Here is a 26046-nt window from a genome sequence, read left to right as displayed (position 1 = left end):
AAGGACCTCCCGCAATGAGTCTTTTGACTCCATGGAGCGCTGAATAATAATAATAATAATAATAAAATTTTGACACCTGTTCCTTCCTTTTATGCAAAATCTGATATTCATTTTATTGTATCACCTGGAAAACATGTCTTATGCATCTTATTTTTTACCACCCTTTTAATGATTGAATCACCATATAAACAACTCTGTCATCTTTTGATACTTGACTTGCTTCTTCCTATTAACTGCCTTGTTATTTATATTTTTATAAAATTATATAAAACAAAATGCAGTTGAATATATTCTAGCATACTCTATGTGCAAAAAATCTGCTAACCTACTACTACTTTAATTATCGCATGGCAATGCTTTCTCTGATTTTCATATGGTAGCAACATTTGCAAATACTTAATGAATATCTCTTCTGTGTCCCTTGGAGTCACACAGAAAAGACGATCTGTCCTTGTACTCCACATTTCAGAGACCACCTTTACCTTTGTGAATCTTCTAGAGAAGATTCACAAAGGTGGTCACATATCCTCATTACCATGAAAACCTGGTGACCAAATCTGTGAACAATAATCCATATGAGGCCTGATCAAAGCATTATATGGATTACTGTGTATGGATTATAATCACAGAGAATACTGCTGTTATCAACCCATTTCTGTATCATACTTCTCATCAATTTCTCTAGTGCCATCGCCACAACTCCAGATATACAGATTGGCATATAATTTGCAGCCACAACCTTATCACTACCTTTATACAGTGGAACAATTTTACCTTCTTTCCACTCCCTTGGGACTTGTGCTGTTTCAAGACTCTTATTAAACAGGCATGCTAATGCTACTGCCAACTTCCTAGAACATTCCCTTAAGATGCATAGTGATATGTCATCAAATCCTATCACCTTATTGACATCAAGGTTATTTATTTCCTCAAATATCTCCTTCTCACTCACAATTTAACCATCCTCTCCTATGTCCTCTCCTATCTCCTTAAACATAAACATACATAGACTGAGTATTCATAATTGTCTCTTTAACTCCATTCTACTAATTTACCACTCTCCAAGCAAAAAATCTAGTCTCGCATCTTGTTAACAACACTCACACTCACAACTTCTAGGGTCAACCCCTATGTTCTCTCTTGTCCTTGTGTCTTAAAATTTCTTCAGCATCTAATTTTTAAACCCTCTTTAGTAATTTACGTTTTTTTTATTTTTTTGTCATATACCTTCAGTTCTCCCTATTAACTAAACGTTGTGATCTCCCTTTGGCCTATCCTCATGGGAAGCACTTGGATCACTGTATTGAAATCTTCTGTAATACTTACATATCTCCAAGAAACCCAAGAAACTGAATCTGTGAACAGTAGTCCACATGCAGCTGTATCAAAAGATTTATAGAGTGAGTAATAATAACTTCCTTATCTCTACTTGTAACTGGGTTCTTCAAAATTATATAACCTTTTGAGCTATTTTTCCCATTTCTGCAGTATGTCTTCTGAACTTCACTTCCCTTTTCATCATCACTTCCAAATCTCTAGTGCATAAATTTCTTGTAGTTCACTTCCATCTATTTAAATAGACCTGGTAATATTATTTATTTTTTCCCCATTTTTATTAGTACTCCTACTGCTATGAATGATCCTCCAGGGAAATCGAGAACTCACAGAAGGAATCCTTTTAGACGTTCATACTTAAATACCCATCATATAAAGGCCTATCACATACCAAGAGTTAAGCGAATAAATAGAGTAGAAGTTAAACGGAATGAACAGTGAAATTATGAAAGATGATGTGTTGGAAAGTAAAATTATGGAATAGGTACAAGACAGTCAGAAGTAAAAAGGTGTATGAAGAATATAAAGTGCAGGCTAGGAAGGTGATAAGCATGGTTAAGATAGAAAACAGTGCAGTATGAGAGGAGATTGGCCACTTAAGAAAAAGCCAAAAATAACTCGAAGGAATTATTCTGCTATATGGCAAGAAAAAGGAAGAATAATTATGGCAGTGTGACACTAGTGAATAGTTATGGTAACAGAGTTACCATTGCAAGAGATGAAGTAGAGTTCTTTAAGGAGCACTTTTATCAGTGCATTACTACTGTAAATGATGTTGTGCAACATGTAGAAGAGAAGCAAGTATCAGAAGAACTGGAGGTGAAAGAATCAGAGTTATATCAGGTGATGATTGGGTAAGATGTTAATAATGCTGCAGAAATAGATTACATATCACCACATATTTTCAAGGAATGTGAAAAACAGTCAGCTGTGCCCTTGACCTACCTGTTTAATGAAAGTCTTGCAGGGGGAAGGGGATTTCTGAGGAATGGAAAGAAGACAAAGCAGTACTACTCAACAAGCATGGTTCTAAGATCAGTAAAGTTATAGATCAAGTAAAGGTATTGGAAAAGTTGGTTAGAAAGAGAATACATAATTGGGTTAATGGATATAGGATTCTTGATTATGGTTAGTATGTATTTGTAAAGGGTAGAGCTTAGTTTATTGCATTTTATGATAAAGTGATGAATCTGTTGGATAAGGGAGATTCAAATAAAAAATTGTCTCATGACAGGTTGGTGCAAGCTGCAGAGGATTAGAATGGATAACAGATTGGTTAGATGAAGATTGGAGAGAGTGGCTCTCTGAATGATACCAGCATGTTGTTTATGATGGAGTGATGTCTCAAAAAAGGCCAATGGTTATGTCCTGGGATTCTGTTCTTGAGCTCCTACTGTTTAACTTATCTGTTAATGATATTTCATGTGGATTGACTAGAGATCCTCAGTTGTTTGCTGACAAATCTGGTGAGAATTATAAGGAGCACCGCTGATGTTAATTTCCTTCAGGAAGATTTGAATAGACAAATGAGTGAGGTTTTGTAGTGTTAATAAGTGGAAAGTATTGCATTTTGTGGTGCAGAGATATAATGCTGAGTACTGAACTGTGCTTCAGGAAGTGGATGAGATTCAAGATCTGGGTTGATGGTTTACAGCAGACTAAAGTTTAGAGGACACACTGCAAGTGTTACAAAAACTGTACATTACATTTTTACTGCTATGATAAGGAGTGCACTAACATATAGGGATAAGGAAGTGGTTGTGCTACTGTATAAAGAATTATTCAGACCATACATGGACTACTTTTCAGATACCTTAATGGTAGTAAGTAGTTTTTATTGTAATGTAGAAACAATGAAGATGGTCCAAAGATAAGTGATGAAGGCAAGTATAGGGTAGCTCTTATTTTATTGCATTTTATGATAATATGATTCTGGAATGTTGGTTATGGAGACAGCCTAAAGGAATGTAACTTGCAGAGTTCAGTGGATAGGCAGAAAAACAGAAGTTTTTTTGTTTTTTTTTGTGATAATCCCATACATGAGAGTAGTTTGAGTAACCTATAGCTGGTTGGGTGATAATAACAATAACATTTTTAATTGAATACATTTGTCATGTTCATTGCATGTTAAATAGGAGCCCATTTCGCACACTTATCACAAGCCATGAGAAGATCGTAGTCTTATACTTCCTAACTTCACACCTACTCAGTTTCCTGGACACCAAAGTTTTGCCTCCACTAACCATAAATGCAAAATCTCACTTATGTCAATACTGTAAGATCTCCTGTTACTAAACTGCATGTTTCTATCTTATCTCTTCTTCTTCATCTAGCCTTTAAATTTTGATGACTATGTCCTCATATGTACAATTCCAAAGGCCAGTTATTGTTTGATTGCTCACCACTGGATGTTTTCAACTATCTTCCCATCTCTTTAACACTTAGGTGATCATCCTAAACTGCTTAACTTTAATCACTTAAACTTTAAAAGGTCACTATTATCAATTTCTAAAAATGAAACAAAATTATATTGCTTTGAATCACTAATGATAAAAACCACTCAATATGCCATAAACACAAAAATACCCTATATGCTCTCCCTCTTGTAGCAATTAAATAAAATAAAGGAAAAACAAAAATTTCAGTTGAAATTACTTCTAAAATTGATTTGAGGTTCAAGCTGAGAACTAAGGAGAATTTTTTTTTTTTTGAGTGCCTCCGTAGTGCAATTAGAAGAATGATGGCACATTGCACCTTTGTTTGGAAAAGGCCTAAGTTCGATTCTCGTCATGAAGGGAGGAATATTAATATGGGTTTTTTTCAATTGAAGATGAGTTAGCCAATCTCGTATGGTGGTAAGAGGATTTTTTCCCCTGGAAACACGATATTTTTCATCCCGCATACAGACAAATCAGTCTTAATAACACATGCAATTTACAGACGAAATTACTAGTGACGGTGGTAATGATAGGCAGTAGATAGTGTTGGTGTAGATGATGATGTTAGTGGCGGTTCAGCGTAGATGATGATGGTAGTGGCAGTTCAGTGTAGTTGGCGAATTACGTGGTGAACATGGAGAGTATAGTTCGCCCACAGTTTGTAGGTCCCTGCTTCGCGTCTTTCCAAGAATAGTCGATTCGTGCTGAAGGGGAGAAAGAAATGAAGGACGTCTGAATTGGTCGCCAACACGCGAAATCACGTGCTTTATAGGTAAAATTTTCCAACTGTTATACAAGCAACATAGTTAACTACAATAATCATAAAAAAGAAGTTAATTTTCCGTCTGTTAATAATAAACAACTCATCCCACAATACGGACTGATTACCCTATTATCAGAATGGATTCTCCTTTTTCTGAGATGCGCAGAAGTGTCGAAGGATCTCAAATCGGTGGGCGAACTATAGTAGAGTGGGTGTCCTCCCTCGATGAGTCTTTGAACTCCTTGGAGGTGTCACGAAATAATAACTGTGGAAAGGGTACAGAGGTGGATAGCAAAGATAATTTCAGGACTATAAAATGTTAGTTATGAGGATTGGCTGAGAGAATGTGGAATGCAGAGTTTGGTAGATAGAAGAAGCAGAGGTGATATGATCGAGGCTTTTAAACTGTTGAGTGGCAGTTACAGGGTTGACACTGGGGAGTTCTTGCACCTGGTGGAACAACGGGAAAGAGTGATGACAAGGGGGCATCCTGGAAGTTATGAAAGGAAGCTGTGAGCAAGAGGGTGAGGAGTGGTTTCTTTATGTGGAGGGTGGGTGAACCGTGGAATGCATTGCTTGATAGAGTGGTGAGAGCAAGAACGGTCAATGAGTTCAAGGAGTGGTATGATAGCTTTGTGTTGCCTAGGAAGGTCCTCCCATGATGAGTCTCTTGAATCCATGGAGGCCTGAATGATAATAATAATAATAATAGAGTACTTCCCATGACTTTCAAACCAACCAAATGCTCGAACACTCTCAAATTAGTTAAACTCCACAATACTCTTGGCCCAAACTTAACTCCTCTAAATGCATCATTTTATTAAACTATGCAGCAAACTCACTGTCACTTATCTCTGTTCCATATGTCATGACGTTTTAAAACAAAATGGCCAGCACTTGTCTTATTGATTTTATGTTTCTTTTTATTCTTTATTTTCTACTCTTTATTATTCATGTTTTGGCTATCTGATAAGTATATCTATACTCAGATTATCAGTTCATCAACTTAAACACATAATCACATACCAACTCAGTATAATCAAATCCTGGTTGAAAGTGTTGTGTCATCCTTATCAAAAAGGGTGAATTACAAAAAATAGCTTTGTTTTCTCTGTATAATTTCAAAAGATAGGAGCAACACGATCAGAATTCAAACATATTAACTTTACACTTTGCCACCTTAAAATGACAGTCATTATCTAGCTGTTTTAACTTTTGCAATTTTGAGTATTTAAGTATATTTGGCATGCCTTTGAAGGATATCACTCACACCACATGGAGGGGGGGGGGACAGAAACCAGAATCCTTGCCATGGAGACCAATAATAACTTACCATTTTCTACCAAGCAGCAATGGTGATCTACAACCTAGTGAGTCTAGTTGGCATTTCCTCCAACTAAGAAGAATTTCTTGGAGATAAGGACAATCTACACTCAAAATGTATCATTTGTGGAGAGGTGCTCACTGGTAGTAGTTTAAAACCCTCCCTCTTGTCTCATCGCTTAGAAAAAAAAAAAAAACATTAAAATTATCCAGAAAAGCCAGTTGATTTTTAAGCAAAAAATGGCAAGAACTCAAAACGTCCAATATTGATTCGTAGATATCACTGAGAAATCAAGACAATGAAAAATCACTTGAGGCATTTATGAAACAGCAAAAGATGGAGAAGACCATACTGTTGCTAAACATGCACCTGACAATAGATTATGCACATGGAAAATCAAATTTTCTGGTGCATGTTTAGTAACAGTTTAGTGAAGAAATTGGACATATCTTTTCCCAATAACCAAATATGTGATATGCCCAATGATGTTGAAAAGTACTCTTATCTGAGACCATGGATTTGGACATATGAGACCATCGATTTCCTAATCTAGCTGTTTTAACTGAATTTGCACATAACATTAATGAAAGTAAAGTGAAGGAAAATATGCTGTTTTGCCAACCTTTAACAGCGCATACAACTGGTATGAATATGTTAAATTAACTTACATTTTGAAGAAAAGCAAATTGAATCTGTTCTTCACTCTATTGCTTACATCCTTCTTATATTTTCAGGGGGGTAGTCTCTTGTTCTACCCTTGTCTCCCCGTCTCCCCTCTACTCTATTAAAAATCTCTTCCATATTATATTAATCTGGTAACAACCCCCCCCCCATCGAATCATATTTTTCAATTATATCTCCTATCCTTTTTCTATTCACAAAACTCTGCAGTTTGCATTACCTCAAACTGTCATTATATCCCATTCCAGAGATCTGAAAATGATTTAAGTTAAACAGAATGGCCCTAAAACAGACCCCTGAGGTACACCACTAGTGACTTCTCTCTTCCGGGATATTGCTCTATAATACAAAACTTTCTGATACTTATCAGATAGTTGGTCTCCAATTCAATGCACTAATCTTATATCCAACCCCTCTAGTTTGACTATCAACTTATCATGCAGTAATCTATCAAAAGCCTTTGCAAAATCTATGTTATTGTGTATCCCTCTCCTCTGTCTAACAAAGCCATCACCTTATTATAATAAGTAGATTATTAAAACATGGCTTCTCTTTAGTAAAATCCATGCTGTCCATCAAATATAATACCATTGTTGTCAACCCAATTCTGGATCCTAGTTCTTACCAGCTTCTCCAACAATTTGACCACAATACCTGACACACACACAGAGATAGGCATATAATTTGATGCTTGAGTTCTATCCCCTCCTTTATGATGGTGCACAATCTTGGAATCCTTCCACTCCTTTGGAACTTGACCCAGTCAAAGACTTATATTAAAAATATATGTCAAGAAGATGTCAACTCCCTGGCACATTCCTTCAGAATACATGGTGATATAATATTATCAAGTCCCACAGCCTTATTAACATCAGGTTTGCTCAATTCCCCATACACAGTCAGTTTCTTCCCTCCTATCATGGAGGGGGGGGAGAAACTGATTGTGAATTGAGCTCTCGGTCTCTCCATGATGTCACATTCACAAGAATGAAAGACCTTTATGAACTGCTCATTAAACATCTGCACTATATCTTCCACAGTAGTTATCTTTATACCATTTTCTCCAATCAGTGTCATCCTTCCATAATCACTGTTTTTTTGCTGGCTGCATATCGAAAGAACTCCACAGGATTCTTTTTTGGCTTCATTAGCTAACTACTGCTCATGCCTCACTTTTGCTACCCTTACCAACCAAGTCACCCACCTAGCCTGGTCTCTGTAATCCTCATGGAATTAGCTATTACCACTTCTCTTATGCTGCCTCCATAATGCCCTTTTTCTCTGTACTGCATGCTTAATCTCTTCATTCATCCATTTCACTTCTACCTTATTTAACCTTCTGATCCTTGGAATATATTTAGATATTCCTTCTACTAGATAGTTCTTGAATATCCCCCAAGCTACATTGATCTTTTTTCCATATAACTCCTCATTCCATGCTACACCTGCAAACTGTCTCCTGAGCTTTTCATAATCACCACCCTTGTAGTTCCAGATATATTATTTTCTCACAGAGGTCCTCACACTGCTGGAAACCACCCAGGTAATCACTTCATGGTCATTCTCCCCAATTGGAGGGTGCTTGGACACCTCATTTATAATTACATCCTCTGATGAGATGATCAAATATGAGACCCTCAATTCTCGTGTGACCTCTGTTGCATACTGTCTGAGGTAGTTATCCCTCAAAAACTCAAGAAACTCATTTTCTTTACTTCCAGTTTCTATCTCATCATCCCAGTCTATATTGCCATAATTAAAATCACCCACAATGATCACCCTTTTCTTATTTGCTTGGCTAATTTGATTATACATTTCATAGTCACTGCCATTCACATTACCAGGTCTATAACAACATCCAACCAAGTATTTCATTCCATTCACCTCTATCTCCCACCATACTTCCTCAAAACAACGGGCACTATTTCCCTCTTGCATCTCTACTTTGTATGGACATAACTATTTCTCTATCATCAATAGCACTCCTCACCTCTCTTTTTTACCCATTCTATCCTCACGAAACACATGATACCCTTCCATATCTATTCCTGTCAGTATGTCATCCTCATCCAACCATGTCTCACTTATTCCAACAATTTTGGGGTGAACAGACTCAAATAATACAACCATTTCATTTACCTGGTTTCTAACACTTCTAGCATTTGTATACAAACACAGTAACTTATTCCTGGATCTAAAGCTATTCCACTGATACCACTCATTCGATGTGATTTCTCCATGCTCAACTCAAGCCATTTCCCATTCTCCTTATTCATCTTAGAACCCTCTTCAAATCCAACTATTTTCTCTTGATCCCAAGTCATTCCCTTCCTCTACACGTGCCTTCATATCCTCTTGGAACATCCACCTTTCTCATGCTGTATTCTCCAGTTCACCATGAGCCTCCCGTTTCCGTGTCCATCTTGCACACCCATTCTCTCATTTTCTATACTCATGCCACTCACTTCTTCATTCATATCCACCTCTTCAATCCCTTCTGTCTTACTCTCCCAGTCTTCCACATCACTTCCCACTTGATCAGATTCATTCTCTGCACTCACTTCTCTACCTTCCAGCATCAGCAGTCTCTCCAAGCAACTCACACCAAAACCACTGAAATTCATTCCATCACTCTTATACAGTTCACTTCATCCTTTGAACTCATTCCACATATTAACAAACTCCACTCCTTTCTCTTTGTACATTTCTGCTAGCATATCATTCATAATCCTTGCTCTCCACCTCATCTCACCACTGTCATACCTAGGAAACACAATTACTACCTCTCCTATCCACACTATTCTCTTTTATCCATCTAAGCAACCTCCTGATATCCAATCTGATGTGCCTTTGTTTGCAGTCAAGTCATTTGTACCTATTACAACTACCAGCTCTAGAAAGTATTTTTAACTTGGGTATAGTTATGTTAAAGATACCAAGCAATTTTAAACCTGGTTTTACTCCATTTTTTCCAAGTAAGCAAACAGACAAAATGTCAAGTTTGCACCTGCAATTTATGCAAGACTAGCTGATCCCACAGGTAGTGCAAGACCAAGGCAACTCGTGGTAGAAGTGGAGCAAGCTCTGATCACTAATCTTAATATCTACCCTTAATGCCAAAACACATCTCCAAGAAGGGGATGTATGATGTTTTGTATTAAAGGCAAGGGGCCACTACCCAGACCGGTTTCGACCTTTATTGAGGTCTCATCAGTGGGGAGCCAGGCTAGAAATACCAAGATTTAGTAATGCAGAGCTTGTAAGTATTTTACCAAAACGAGTTACCATAAGGTGTTATAACCTTATTAAATAAAAATCTCAGGAGGAGATATAGATGTAGAAAGTATTTTTAACTTGGGTATAGTTATGTTAAAGATACCAAGCAATTTTAAACCTGGTTTTACTCCATTTTTTCCAAGTAAGCAAACAGACAAAATGTCAAGTTTGTGCCTGCAATTTATGCAAGACTAGCTGATCCTACAGGTAGTGCAAGACCAAGGCAACTCGTGGTAGAAGTGGAGCAAAAACCAAATGGAGTAAAAACCAGGTTTAAAATTGCTTGGTATCTTTAACATAACTACCAGGTCTTTTGCTTGCTTACTTCTCATATCCAATGCCTCAATCCCTCTACTCATTCTATCTCCAGTAAAACATACCTTGTGCATCTTCTCATCCAGTACACCTTTAATAATTGAATCACCACACAACGCCACTCACAGGTAATGATTAACAGTTGCAGAAGTAGCTGTAGTATACAATTATATTTACCTGGAGAACAAATGTACAGGTTAATCCATGTATTGCAGAGTACACCATGCAGAGAAACAACAATTCACACAACACACAAAGAATAAGAGCATTTTTAGTGAATATTAGCATATTCAGAAGGAAATATTTCTACAGGCAAGGTGAACAAAAAGATAAACAGTGAGGAGAAAATAGTAAAATCAAGAAATTAGACTTATAGGTAGTTGGGGCATGAGACTTACAGGGAAGGATAAATGGCCACCACAGCAGTAGCATGTGGCAGTCATTCATCATTCTATCATATTCTCTACACATAATGGGTATATGTGTAGAGAATTCTAGAATATTACAGAATAATACTAGAACTTCACATCGCCGAAGTGAAGTCTTTTGGCTCTCTTTTTTTCAGTTTTCACTAGAATATTATTTTCCGAACATGACTTGATAGTACAAATACATAACAGTCTGTTCATAATCACAAGTTATGTGTGTTCCCTATTGCATCAAAAATTCAGTGGGATAGTGAAGCACATGTTAAAAGTTAATAAGTCATTTTGGGAACACTTTTTGCACAAAGGACAAAATAACATCTCATCATCCTTATGACTATGTTAAAGAGGCACTCTCCAGATCTGGACTCTATAATATGTACAGTATGGAGTCCAGATCTTGAGAGTACCTTTGTAACATAGTCATAAGGATGATGAGATGTTTGTCCTTTGGTTGGAAGACCACAAGTTTGAATTCCATAATGATGTGAAGAACCTTTATAATGGCTTTTCAACTGAAGGTGAGTTAGCTGGTTTCAGGTGGAAGTAGAAGAATTTTTTCTTTCTATAACTCAGGATTTTTCTCATTAATGGAGAACAAATGAATAAATGACAAGCTAGCAGCTTACCTAGGAAGAAGAGAGGATAGTTAGGAATGCCAATTTTCTTTTAAATCTCATCTGCTGTTTTCTTTCAAGTATTTGTTTAGTTTATATATAATCAAAAATGTGACAAAAAAAATTACTTCATATTTTCTTGTTAAAAATAAAAACAAAATGAATTATTCATGCAAGTCATACCTCAGATAGTGATCTCCCCCATCCTAAATTAGTAAGAAAGCGACTTTTCTTTTTCCTTCTTGGAGGTGGGATTGGAATTTTGGAAGGATCACCAGGAAGATCAGTTTTCCTTAAATGAGTAGAACGTACTGTACCAGCAATACTATCTACAGCTTTACGCAAATGAAAGCGTCGTTTAGGATGCCTGTGGTACATGTCATCACAAGATAAACAAAATATCTGACTGTGACATTTATCACATCGCACAGCAGGAAAAGAGCAGCCACAGAGATCACAGTGCAGTCCAGCACTGGAGCCATCTGTGGGGACTTCTGAAAAAAAAGAAAAAAAACTCAAAACCAAAAATAAGAAACCTATCAAATCAAATGTTGAATGTTTTTTTTTTACTTGATAATACTATAAATTAAAATGCCAAGAAATTATATTCTTTGTTGAATCCTTTATCCAAGTGTAAGCAAACAATGTTTGCGCATAAAGTATCTTCATGTCTGGGCTACATGTACATAGAGACTAAGGACTTCACATTAACTGACTTAGTATCCCATAATGCAAAACACACATCCTTTTAGATGTGTATAACGCTATACATTATGAGAATGACCACTGCCCAGACCTGTTTTGACCTTTATTGAGGTATGCTAAAGTGCAAGGATACCGCTCCAAAAACTCTGAGTAATCTAGAAGATCATGCTGAATATCACTGAGTGACACAAAAAAATCACTACTAAACTCATCATTCCTAACCTCAATGACTCCAGGATAGAAAACTCAGTGGTGGCTCCACTCCATGACAGACAAAAACCTGAAAGCAAGTAGAGCCTCTCTACACCACAGGAAACAAGCAAAACTAAAGAACTTTGAACATTATCAAATGGCATCAGTGGGAGCCAGACACAGAAGAGAAGTAACTGTTAACTGTTAACTTTAATGGCGAGATGGACGTCAATCCCTTGGATTTTTATCCCTTCATCACTAGATTGTGCTTATTAATAATGAGAACTTTTTGAGCGCCTGGCTTGCCCGAATTAGGGCTGTGTAGAATCGTTTGAACCGATGATCAGAGCTGCCTTCGGGCGTTTGCGTCTCCATCTGTTGTTTTCATCATAATTTGATGCATCACGAATGAGTTGGTTGGGATGGAGTGATGCCTGGGCGAAGTACTTGGCAGCAGTCTGGTTGAGATATGAAGGTATGTCTGGCATATTTCCGTCTTGGTTGAGGAGAGCATTCCTAACAAACCACGGGGCGTCGAAGATCATTCGGAGGCATTTATTTTGTAGTACCTGTAGTCTTTTGATGTTGCTGGGGGGAGGTGTGGCTCCATGCCGGTGATCCGTACGTTAGTATGGGTCTGATGATTGTTTTGTATATTGTTAGTTTGTTTTCTGTACTGACTTTGCTTCTTCGGTTGAGTAGCGGGTAGAGTTGAGCTATTGCTGAGTTCACTTTGTTGTAGGCATGTGAGATGTGGGGGTTGAAGCTGAGTCGGTAATCCAGTTTGATTCCCAGGTATTTTACTTCTTTTTGCCATGGGATATCAGTGTTGAACATCGCGACTGCTCCGTGGTGGGTTGCTTTCCTTCTTGTAAAGAGTATGGCAGTGCTCTTGTCGGTGTTGACATCTATCCTCCATTTCTGAAACCATTCTTCAAGATTTGTTGCTGCGTCTTGTAGTTGTTGTGTGGCTAAGTGTAGCCTAAGTGACCTGGTCAGTATTGCCATGTCGTCTGCATAGAAAGCCATGGTGGTTGATGCTGTGCTTGGTACATCTGAGATGAAAATGTTGAAGAGTAAAATCAAGGTGTGCGATAGGAGTGAGCCTTGCGGGACACCTGCTGTGATGCTTCTCATGGAGGATCTGAGGCCACGTAGCTTAACTTGAAATTTTCGTTCTTTCAGATAGGATTCTATGATTTTGGTGAGGTTTCGTGGGTATTTTGCAGCTATTAGTTTGTGGATTAGGCCTTTATGCCATACTTTGTCAAAGGCTTTTGCCACATCCAGGAAGATTGCACCTGTGTGTTGTTTCCAGTTGTATCCAGTAGTTATGAATTCTATAAGTCTGTGGACCTGTTGGGTTGTGCAATGGCCTTTGCAAAATCTGAATTGTTCTTTTGGGATTAGGTCAATCTTGTCTGTTTCGTTTTGTAGGTGGTTCAGAATTATCTTTTCCGTGATTTTTCCCAGATGTCATAGGAGGCTAATAGGTCTGTAATTCTGAAGGAATTGAGGTGCTTTTCCTGGTTTGTAGATGAGGATTACATCTGCCTGCTTCCAGCGAGTGGGGAAGTAGTTGAGTCTTAGCATCGCATTAATGATAGCCACTAGATGCATAACTGTTTTATGGGGGAGTGCTTTTATGATCTGGTTTGAAATCTCATCAGGACCTGGGGCCTTTCTGTTGTTGAGGCTCTTGATGATTTGGTGTACTTCCATTGGTGTAGCATAGCTTGTGTTTTCTTGGCTGCTGGTTTGATGGAGTGCACAGCGAACATGCCTGTGTATTTTTTCAATGAAGTGCATCCGCATGTGCATAGTTTGGGCTGAATTGCAGTTCCAGGGTGTCCGCAAAGGCTTTTGCTTTCTCGTCATCTTGGTAGGCTATGCTGCCTTTCTCCGTGGATTGGCTGAATGTTGGGGCAGTTGCTGTGAAGGGCTTTAGTCATTTTCCACAATGAGTTGTCTTCGGTGTTTAAGGAGCTTAGCTTCTTCTTCCACAGCTGCTTCTTGTGATCTTTGATCGCATATCGGACTAGGTTTGTTGCCCTGTTTAGCACTTGTCTATCCTGAGGGGGATAGTGTCGTATGGTAATGGCATCTGATCCTGTTTTTGCTGCGGATGAGCTTTAGAATCTCTTCTGGGAGCAGGTTGGCTTGAGCTGGAGCAGTAATGGTGGAAGCTGCTGCTAGGCCAGCTTGGATTGTGCTTTCCAGTTTTCTGATCACTGTATCTATTTCTTTAGGTGAGGAGATGGTTGGAACGGGTCCTGTGAGGTTGCAGAGAGTAGCGTTAGCTTTTTGAAATTTGTGGAGGACTGCCTGGGGATGATTTCTGTTTCCCCACCTAGGCTTAGTAGTACCGGATTGTGGTCGGAGATAAGATCATTGACTGCCTGTAACTGGAACTGGTGCAAGGTGTTCCTAAAAATGGCTATATCCAGCACATCAGGTCTTCCCAGAGGTCCGTAGTGTGTTAGTTCAGCGGGACCTGCTATGATGATGTTTCTTGTCATAGCGAACTTGTGTAGGCTCTTCCCATTGTTGTTGGAGTTCCTACTGTTCCATGCGGGATGTTTTGCATTTAGTTCTCCTGCCACAATTGTTACTTCGTTTGTGTCAAGGAGCTGGGAGAGATCCAAGGCTAGTAGTGGTTTGCCTGGAGGGGTTGTAGACTGAATATAGCTTTAGGTTACCTGCATTGTTGGTGTATATCTCAATTCCAGTTTCTTCCAGGTTTGTAGTCATTGTCTTCTTGATCTCATTGGCTATCTTATGTCTTTTTTGACAAAGATAGCCATTCCACCTCCTCTGGCATTGAGTCTGTCATTCCTAAGTAGTGCGTGGTTCCTTAGTTTGGGGTTGTCGCAGGGCCAAAGGTGCGTCTCATTGATTAAGAGGATGTCTATTCTATGTCTTGCTGTAAATTTTTGTAGTTCCAGGAGTCTGTTGTTTAGGCCGTTGGCATTCCAAAATGCGATCTGTATGAAGTTGCTCGAACCAGGCATATTACTCATTGCTTATCATTGTGAAGATGACGTGAGTGTTTTTACCTTACTTTACTTTACCTTACCTTATCTTATCATCATCTTCAATTCCTCACTTATCAGAAGAGAAGTAATTCTTATAGTTCTTATAAGAACTGGGCGATGGACTGAGTCCTTGACTCTTTATCCCGTCATCTGAATGAAGTAAATCTGTGTGGATGGAGTGTTATTGAGCTAAAAAGCTCTAGTCATGGCTGGGTAATGGCAATAGCCAAGCCTCAGTTAAAACTTCATTGGCTACAGCATTGCCATTTGTTACCCTGGAAGTCTTAAAAAGGAATTTCTCCAGGCCGTCTCCAGGAGGACTCATATATATAGAAGAGAAGTAATGGAGTAATGAAGAAGTCATATATTTCCCATATACAAGAAATCAAATGGTGTCACACCCTATTATTAAAATACTCTGGATTACAAATATCTATTTCACTTGGTTATACTATAAATTAAAGATGCCAATAAATTATATTCTTAGTTTCATCCTTTATCCAAGTGTAAGCAAATAATGTTTGTGAGTGACTTAGCTTTATAACTGGGCTACTTGTATACAGAGGCTAATGACTTCACATCAATTGCCTCAGTATCCTACAATGCAAAGCACAGACCCTTCAGATCTGTATAATGCTATGCATTATGGGAAGGCCACTATCCAGACTGGTTTTAACTTTTATTGAGGTCTCTTATCAGTGGGAGCCAGACCCTGGTCTGGGTAGTAACCCTTCCCATAATGCATAGCATTATACATATTCAAAAGAGTGTGTCCTTTGCACTATGGGATACTAAAGCAATTGATGAAAGTCATTAGCTTCTATATAACAAGTAGCTTCATTATGACAAACATTGTTTGCTTACACGTGGATAAAGGATTAAACCAAGAATATAATTTCTTGCCATACTACCCAGACCAGTTTTGACATTTATTGAAGTCTCATCAGTAGGAGCCAGTCTAGGCAGTGGGCCTTCCAATAATGCATAGCAATATTATTATTATTATTATTTTTATTATTATTATTCAGGCCTCCATGGAGTCGAAAGACTCATCGTGGGAGGTCCTTCCTAAGAACATAAAGTCTGTCAAGACTCATCGAGGGGGAGATCCCCCTAAGAAACACAAAGTCTATCATACCACTCCTTAAACTCATTGATCATTCTCTCTCTCACCACTCCATCAGGCAATGCATTCCAACCGCCCTCCATGCAAAGAAACCACTCCTCACCCTCTTGCTCACAGTTTCCTTTCGTAATAACTTCCAGGGATGGCCTCTTGTCATCACTCCTTCCTGCTGTTCAACCAAGCAAAAGAACTCCCCAGTGTCAACCCTGTAACCACCTCTCAACAGTTTAAAATTCTCAATGATATCACCTCTCCTTCTTCTATCCACCAAACTCTGCAGTCCACATTCCCTCAGCCAATCCTCATAACTATCCTTGTACAGTCCTGAAACCATCTTTGTCATCCGTCTTTGTATCCTTTCCACAGTTAATTTATCCCATTCAAATCCTGGAGACCAAATCTGAGAACAATAATCCAAGTGTGGTCTGATCAGAGACTTATACAACGGAATGATAACCCTCTTATCTCTGCAGGTAAGTGTCCTTCTCATAATTGCAGCAATCCTCTGTGTTACCTTCACTACCTTTGCAATATGTCCCCTAAACTTCAGGTTTCTATCAACCATCAACCCCAGATCTCTTGTCTCCTCCACTTCCTCCAGCATAACTCCTCCCATAGAGTATGCTGCATCCCATCGATGATTCCCAAACCTCAAGACCTTACATTTTGCTGCATTAAACTGAAACCCCCACTCATTTGCCCATCTATCTAGCTTATTCAAATCCTCTTGCAGGGCTACAACATCTGCACTATTACTAATAATCCTTCCTAGCTTCGAATCATCCGCAAACAACTGAATAACCCCTTGCAATCCACTGGCAATGTCATTGATATAAGGGTTAAACAATATAGGTCCTAGTACTGAGCCATGTGGGACCCCACTTGTAACCCTCTGCCTCCTTGAAACTGCTCCACCATACACAACTCTCTGATACCTATCAGACAGCCAATCCTGAATCCAGTTGACCAATCTGACATCCAGACCTGTGCTGCAACTTAAATATCAGCTTATCATGTGGCACCCTGTCAAATGCCTTTGCTAAGTCTAAGAAAATTGCAGTATATGCCTTTCCCTCATCTAATGTTCTTGTAACTTTATTATAAAAGGCTAGCATATGGCTAAAACAAGAGCGCCCTTTCACAAATCCATGTTGTCTCTCACAGATAACATTACCCTCATCTGCCCAATGTTGCATACGGTCCCTCACTACTTTCTCCAAGATCTTAACAACTACTGATGACACACAGACTGGCCTATAATTAGACACTTCCAGTCTGTTACCACCCTTATGCAATGGCACTATCTTACCTTCCTTCCATTCCCTGGGCACCTTTGCCAAAGCCAGACTTTCATTGAAAAGCCAGGTTAAAGGCACTGTCAGTTCCCTGGCACATTCTCTCAAAACTCATGGTGAAATACCATCCAGTCCCAAAGCTTTACTGACATCCAGAGTACTCAGTATCTGAAACACACTCCTCCTGTACCTCTAAATTTCAAACCAGCCCTATCCCTCTAGCATTAAAACTGACTCCTCTAGGATGAAATACTCCAATAAAGTGTTCATTGAACAATTCCACTATGTCCTCTGCATCAGTCACTCTATTCCCATTTTTATCCCACAATATCATTCTTCCACAGTCATTTCTCCTCCTACTGGCCACATAGCTAAAACATTCCCTAGGATTTTCTTTGGATCTTAGGGCCAACCTCCTCTCATATTCCAGTTTCGCTTTCTGTACCACACTAGTCACTCTTCTGGCCTGTGTCTTATATTCTTCATGCATCCTCTCTTCACCTGTCTATTTATATCTCTTCTATAGCCTCTTTTTCGCATGCAATTCCTGTTTAATATTGTTTGTCATCCACTTTACTCCAAATTGTGTCCTCTTCTTCACTCGTGGTATGCAACTTAACATTGCTGCTAACAAATATTCTTTCCCAATTTCCCACGCACTAATGATATCCCGGCCTTACATGAAACTTCCCGAAGTTGACATCTAAGACTATTATAATCACCTGCTTTATAATTCCACATAAGTTCCCGTCTCTTTGATACTCCTGCATGTCTATTCATTTCCCAAGTCAAAACCATATGGTCACTCTCTCCAACTGGTGGGAGAGATGTAATCTCAGCTATTATCAACTCTTCTGATGCTATAACCAAATCCAAAACTCTTGAACCTCTTGTTCTCTCTGTTACATGTTGCCTAAGACATTTGTCCCTCAAGAATTCTAGAAAGTCCATTCTCCTATTGCTACATGCATCTTCCTCTCTCCAATTTATACTACTGTGGTTAAAATCCCCCATAACAATCATTCTTCTTGCACTTGCCAAACTTAGCTGTCTAAACATCTCCTGGTCCCCATCCTCTGTGCTCCTGGCTCTGTAGCAACACCCCACTAAATATCCTGTCTTGCCTACCTCTACCTCACACCATATGCTCTCAAAATCATTTGTCTCACTTCCTTCCAAAGTCTCCACTCTTAGAGGAGTGGAGACTTTGGAATAGGTCATCTTATCATAAGCAGTACCCCATCACCACCACGCTTTCCCCTCCTATCCTGACGAAAAATGCTATACCCAGCGACTTCTATTTCTGTTTTTATATCCCCTTCTGTCAACCACGTCTCAGTGATCGCAATAATTTTTGGCCAGGCTGATGCTATCTGCGCCACCAATTCCTCTCCCTTATTCCGGATACTCCTGGAGAGATGTAATCTCAGCTATTATCAACTCTTCTGATGCTATAACCAAATCCAAAACTCTTGAACCTCTTGTTCTCTCTGTTACATGTTGCCTAAGACATTTGTCCCTCAAGAATTCTAGAAAGTCCATTCTCCTATTGCTACATGCATCTTCCTCTCTCCAATTTATACTACTGTGGTTAAAATCCCCCATAACAATCATTCTTCTTGCACTTGCCAAACTTAGCTGTCTAAACATCTCCTGGTCCCCATCCTCTGTGCTCCTGGCTCTGTAGCAACACCCCACTAAATATCCTGTCTTGCCTACCTCTACCTCACACCATATGCTCTCAAAATCATTTGTCTCACTTCCTTCCAAAGTCTCCACTCTTAGAGGAGTGGAGACTTTGGAATAGGTCATCTTATCATAAGCAGTACCCCATCACCACCACGCTTTCCCCTCCTATCCTGACGAAAAATGCTATACCCAGCGACTTCTATTTCTGTTTTTATATCCCCTTCTGTCAACCACGTCTCAGTGATCGCAATAATTTTTGGCCAGGCTGATGCTATCTGCGCCACCAATTCCTCTCCCTTATTCCGGATACTCCTGGCATTAGTATACAGCATATAAATGCCATTGTTTCTATACCCAGCATTATCCCTTCTAGACTCCACTGGGCTCAGTCTTACCTGACATTGCCTCCCTTCTCCCAAGTATCCATTCCCACAAGAGGCCACCCCTGCTATCATCCTCCCTGGGACACACTGACTCATTCAGAACAGCAATCTCTCCAGATGCCTATGTCCTTCCTCATTCAAATGTAAGCGGTCTCTTGCATACAATTCCTCTCTTTCCTCAAATGCACTCCAAGCATCCACATATACCAGTCCTCTCTTGTCACACATTCTCGCTATTATGCCATTCAATATCACCGCTCTTCTGCTCAGTTCATCATTATCATACCTAGGCAACACACACACACACACACACTATTTTTCCTCTCTCTTTCTTCTTCCGTACAACCTCAAGCAAAAATCTCATATTTCTCGCTGCCCGACTTACATTAGCACTCAAATCATTTGTTCCTAATAGTCATCCGAAAGGGTGTGTGTGTGTGTGTGTGTGTGTGTGTGTGTGTGTGTGTGTGTGTGTGTGTGTGTGTGTGTGTGTGTGTGTTTTACATAATGGGATACTAAGGCAATTGATGTGAGTCGGTAGCTTGTATATACAAGTAGCCCAGTCATGAAGATACATTACACACAAACATTGTTTGCTTACACTTGGATAAAGGATTAAACAAAGAATATAATATCTTGATATCTTTAATTTATAGTATAACCAATTGAAAAACTTTCAAATCTTTCTCTAATCCAGAATATTTTAGACTACTTGTGTATTGGGAAATATATGATTTCTGCATTACTTCAACCTTGGTATCTCTTCTGGATGTGGCTCCCACTGATGATATTTGTCTTTGAGTTTGCTTGCTTCCTGGGGAGTAGAGAGACTCTGCTTGATGGTGGTTTTCTGCCTGTCATTGAGTGCCACCACTGAGCTTCCTGTCATTCAGGTCAGAAGTGATGAGTTTCATAATGATCCTTTAGGGTCACTTAGTGAGATTTAGGGGGGGGGGGATCTTCTAGATTACACAGTTTTTTTGAAGGTATGCCTGCATTTTGACATATCTCAATAAATGTCAGAACAGGTCTGTGTGGTGGTCCATTGCATAATGCATGACATTATACACATCTGAAAGGTGAAAAGTCTTTAGCCTCAACATACAAATAGTCCAGGTGTGAAGATACTTCATGTGCAAACATTTGCTTACACTTGGATAAAAGATTAAACCATGAATATAATTTCTTGGCATTTTTAATTTATATCAAATGTCATACTGTATGAGGATAATATCTAAAATGTAATAACATACAAAATCTAAAGCAGTAATCACCTATTTATTCAACCATAAAATTAATGGATGCTAATTTTATGGTTAGCATCCATTAATTAGATGGATGCTAACCATAAAATTAGCATCCCCTTGCCAGTCCTTTTCCAATTGAAGGGTGCAGTTGTGCTACAGATGCACTTAATGAGGAAGAAATTTTTCATAGAATGGGAAAAGGGGGTAGAACAAGGTGACATGCCTGGAGCCTGTATAAGGAAAGTGCGAGATGGTTTTTTGCATGGAGAGTGGTGTGAGTGGAATGCACTGCTTGACATTGTTAGAAATGCAGGTACATTAAATGAGTTGAAAGCATGGTTTGATGGCCTTTCTGTATAATGGTGTTTGCCTCCACAGTGATTCTTTTGACTCCATGGAGGTCTTGTGTTAATAATAATAATAATATAGCATGGTAAGTGTAGAAAGATTTTTCAGTTGGTTACAAAGTAAATTATAATTGACAAAAAGTATATTCTTGTTCAATTCTTTATTCAGGTGTAGGCTAATTGTATATAGAAGCTGTTGACTTCCCATCAATTGCCTTAGTCAATCTCCCACTTCTCTTTTGGATGTATGTGCTAAACATGAAGGGAATAGTCACTACTCAGACCACTTAATTTTTATTGAGGATTTCATTGATTCAATGTCCTCAGGATTCCAAAAACTTGCAAGTGACCGAAAAAAGTCACTCTCTCACACAGCTCAAACAAAAACACTCTTAAGACTCTTTATTGTATTTTATAAATCCACCCAAAATACTGTGCCAAACTGCAGCCGGACATACAGCCATAGCCAAAGACCACTGCCATGCCAAGCATCAGCTCTACACAGCAGCAGCAGCAGTAGCAGGCAGAAATGCAGCTGATGTTTGGCACTTACTAAGTGCCAAACATCAGCTCAGCATGATAGGAAAAGGTCCAAAGCACACAAAGGCTTACTGCTCTGTAAAGAGAATTGGAGAGACCCTTCAGGTCAGTTCACAGACAAAACAGCATGTTTAAACCACCAAGTTTGAAAACTTGAAATGGGTGTCCTGAAAGTGGTCACTGTCCCAAGTAACTGACAACAAATCACTGCCCAAAAGGGGGTCACCATCTGAAATCTATTTAACTTCACCTGACAACCAAGCTAAATCTCAGCTCAGCACAACCAGAGGCAAGTCTGCCACAGTGCCAAGTCTTCACTTGGCAAGGCAGCTGACAAACTGCCAGAGTACATGGGCCTACCAATCTTTTCAGAAAACAGGCAGATAGCTTAAGAGAGCTTTATGTCTGATCATCAGTGAGCACTGCACCAAGGAAGATACCAAGGTTGAATTAATGCAGACAACATATATTTCTCATACAAGTAGCAAAAAAGTTATCACCTTATTATTAAAATACTCTGGGTTATAGATAGTTGTAGGAAGATTTTTCACTTGGTTATAAAATAAATTATAATTATTAAACTGGGTATATTCTGTTTTTTATTCTTCATCCAAGTGTAAATAAACAAAGTTGTGTGTGAAGTATCCTCATAATACACCTTTTTTTTTGCTTCTTCTATATGGAAAACATATGATTTCTGCATTCATTCAACTTTGATTTGTGTGGGAAGCAGACCCCTTCTGGGGTCTGCTTCCCACACATCTTACATATTAAAAATATTTGTCTATGGGCTAGCTTGCTTCCTTCCTTGTAAGTAGAGTGGTTCTGCTTAGCAGTAGATGGGAAGATAGTAACTGGAAGTAAAGAAAATGAGTTTCTTGAGTTTTTGAGGGACAACTACCTGAGGCAGTATTTAACAGAGGGAACATGAGGATTGAGGGTCTTGGATATGATCATCTCATCAGAGGATGCTATTATAAATGAGGTGGCAACTTTCCCTCCAGCTCGTGAGAATAACCATAAAGTAATTACCTGGGTGGTTGCCAACCATATGATGACTTCCATGAGGAAAGGCACAAGGATGATGATTATGAGAAGCTCAAGAGACAGCTTAGAGCTGTAGCATGGAATGAGGAGTTGGATGGAAAGGAGATGAAAGATGCTTGGGTGATATTCAAGAACTCTCTAGCAGAAGCTATGTATAAACATATTTCAAAGGTCAGAAGGTTAAATCAGATAGGTGTTAAATGGATGAATGAAGAAAGCAAGCATGCAATACAGAGAAAAGGCATTATGGAGGTAATATAAGAGAAGTGATAATAATCAATTACATGAGGAATACAAAGAACAGGCAAGGTGGGTGACTTGGTTGATAAGGGTAGCAAATGTAGAATATGAGCAGCAGTTAGCTAATAAAGTCAAAAAATATCCTAGAGAGTTCTATTAATATGTAGCCAGCAAACGGTGTGACACCTTTTGACCACTTGTATATGAAAATATGACTTCTGCTTTACTTCAATCTTGGTATCACCTCTGGATCTGGCTCCCACTGATGAGACCTCAATAAGGCCAAAACCAGTCTGGGTAATGCCCCTTCCCAAAATGCATAGCACTATGCATGTCCATAAGGATATGTGCATTGCATTATGGGATATTAAAGCAACTGATGTGAAGTCATTAGCCTCTATACTCAAGTAGCCAGTCGTGAAGTGACTTGGACAGGATAAAAATTTCAGAAGACAAGGAAACTTTCAAAAGCATTTCACAGGGGGGGGGAGGCTACTAAGCAAACTGCTATCCTATGGCCTGCCTTCCACACTGCAACTGGACTGCCAATTTTCTCACTGGTTGCTCACTACATGTCATGGTGGACAGTTTCCTCTCCTCAGATTTCCCCACAAATTCAGAAGTGGGTTCATAATAACAGTATTCTTTATAATGGTTAGAATGGGTTTGTGAGGGAGAGGTCATGTTTCAGCAATTTGCTTACATATTACAGCAAGGTGACAAACTCACTCGATAAAGGAGATGCATATATGGTGGTGTACTTGGATTGTTTAAAGACCTTTGATAGACTGTCACATGACAAGCAAGTAAATAAAATGAAACAGATGGGATTAGATAACAGACTAGTAAGTTGGATAGATAATTGGCTGTCAGACAGATATCAAAATTTGTATATGGAAGAGTGATATTCCCAAAAGAGGAAGATTACTGTTTTGGAACCACTGTTGTTTAACTTGTATGTTAACAATATTGGGACTAGTGTAACTGGAGATGTGCAGGTGTTTGCCAGTGATGCAAAGTTGGGACGACTATGAGAAGTAGAGCAGATGTTGTGGCCTTGTAAAAGGATCTGATTAGACTATGTGAGTGGTCAAATGATTGGTGATATCAGTTTTAATGTTACAAAGTGCAAGTTCTTGATATTTGGCAAGCAAGGTTGGGATGCAGAGTATACAATTAACGGGAAAATTTTGAAGGAGGTGGAGGAAATGAGAGATATTTGAGTGATGGCAGACAGAGACTTGAAGTTTAGGGGGCCACATTGCTAAAATTGTAAGAACATTTTAATGGATTATGGCAATAATGAGGAGAACATTGAAATGGAGAGGCAAAGAGGTTATGGTTCCCCTGTATAAAGCTTCTTTGATCAGGCCATATATGGACTACTATGCACAGATTTGGTTGCCTGTTTTTTTACAGAAATGAGGATGAATTGGAGAAGTCCAGAGAAGGTTTGCCAAGTTAGTGTTTGGTCAACGGAATCTCAGATACGAAGAGAGATTGAGGGAATGCAATTTACAGCGCCTTGTGAAGAGAAGATGAGGGATATGATTGAGACATATAAATTGGTGAGGAATTGTTACCAGATTAATGTAGAGAAGATATTTCAAGTAGAGGGAGGCAAGGGTAGAACTAGAGGCGATCCATGGAAGCTGTATAAAAAGGATGTGAGCAGGAGAGTGAGAACCAGGTTCTTTGCATGGAGAATGAATGGTGAGCAGAATGCATTGCCTGAAAATGTGGTGAGTTCAGATACTGTGAATTGGTTCAATGCAGGGCTTATTCTTTTGGCATGAGAGAGAGTATAGAGCTCCCACGACGAGTCTATTGACTCCATGGAAGTCAGATGGTAACAATAATAATAATAATAAGAATTCTTGTAATGAACAAACCAAGTTTTCAACTTTGCGATTGTGGCCAAATGTGGTAGACACATTATTGTTGATGATAGTTTGGCAGCTGACACTGACATTGCCAAACTTAGTGATTAAAAAGCAGCAATGGTGCTAATCTGGTCAATCCTCAACCTAGGCCATGTTCCTGCAGAATACATTAATCCCTCTTCTATTCACCAACAGTGTATAAAAAGTAGAAAGAAAATTGCCAAAGGCCCAAAACAGAATTTATTGCAGATGTCCTTTTTAACTATTTACTGCAGTGGTAAAATTCTGGAGAATATTTCAGAAATGATTCTCATTTTAGGTGAAGGAACTGATCAACTGCTTGGTGTTCTGGAACTCCTGACCGGAACAGGCAAACATATAGTACAAGAAGTTTTTGATGTAGCAGTTATTATTATTATTATCATTATTATTATAAACATCTGATCTACATGGAGTGAGAGACTTATCATGGTAGGTACACACTATCACATACACACAATGCTCATCCAACTGGGCCTTAAACTGATACAATGTGTCTACATTCAGAACATTTAGGCAATGCATTCCAATACAGTTTCCAGTCATGGACTTTTGTTCTACCACACACACACACACACACACACACACACACACACACACACTCCCATTCTATGAAAAGTCTACTCCATGTCTACCTGATAATCTCTGATTAACTTATGTCTCAATCATATCTCCTCCACCTCCTTCTATTCACAAGGCTTTGCAATTTTCATTCTCTCAATCTGTCCTCATGCTTCATATTCCGGAGACCAGTGACCACCTTCGTGAAATTTCTCTGGACCCTTTCTAACATTTCCTCATCACCATGAAAACCTAGTGACCAAATCTGTGCATGACATATAAGGCCTGATCAAAGCCTTATACAATAGTATCATAACCACTTTATTTCTGCACATCATGGTCCTCCACATCATTGCCATTGTCAGATGTCAAGTCTTCACAGTTTGTGCAATGTGGCCCCTGAATTTCGAGTCCTTATCTGGACCTGAAATGATGGGATGCAAGTGTATACTTTGTATCCCATCATTGCTTACCAAATTTCAAAACCTTACAATTTGCAACATGGAACTGATTTTCCACTTACCTGCCAATTCATGCAATCTA

General features: G+C 39.0%; 1 protein-coding gene across 1 annotated transcript in view; it reads right to left on the bottom strand.

Moving 5' to 3' along the window:
• LOC150110251 (uncharacterized) overlaps nt 1-26046 on the bottom strand; it is a 653148-nt gene that overhangs the window by 539687 nt on the left and 87415 nt on the right. The window contains exon 3 of the mRNA XM_090398596.1: nt 11358-11668. Coding sequence (XP_090254722.1) covers nt 11358-11668 — 311 coding nt within the window. The remainder of the gene's footprint in view (nt 1-11357; nt 11669-26046) is intronic.

The sequence above is a fragment of the Typopeltis vanoorti genome, chromosome 1, assembly GCF_054136105.1.
Source record: "Typopeltis vanoorti isolate ZY-2024b chromosome 1, IOZ_Tvanoo_1.0, whole genome shotgun sequence".
Taxonomy (NCBI): domain Eukaryota; kingdom Metazoa; phylum Arthropoda; class Arachnida; order Uropygi; family Thelyphonidae; genus Typopeltis; species Typopeltis vanoorti.
Note: the sequence above shows the minus strand (reverse complement) of the source record. Positions and strands in the feature narration are given on the sequence as shown.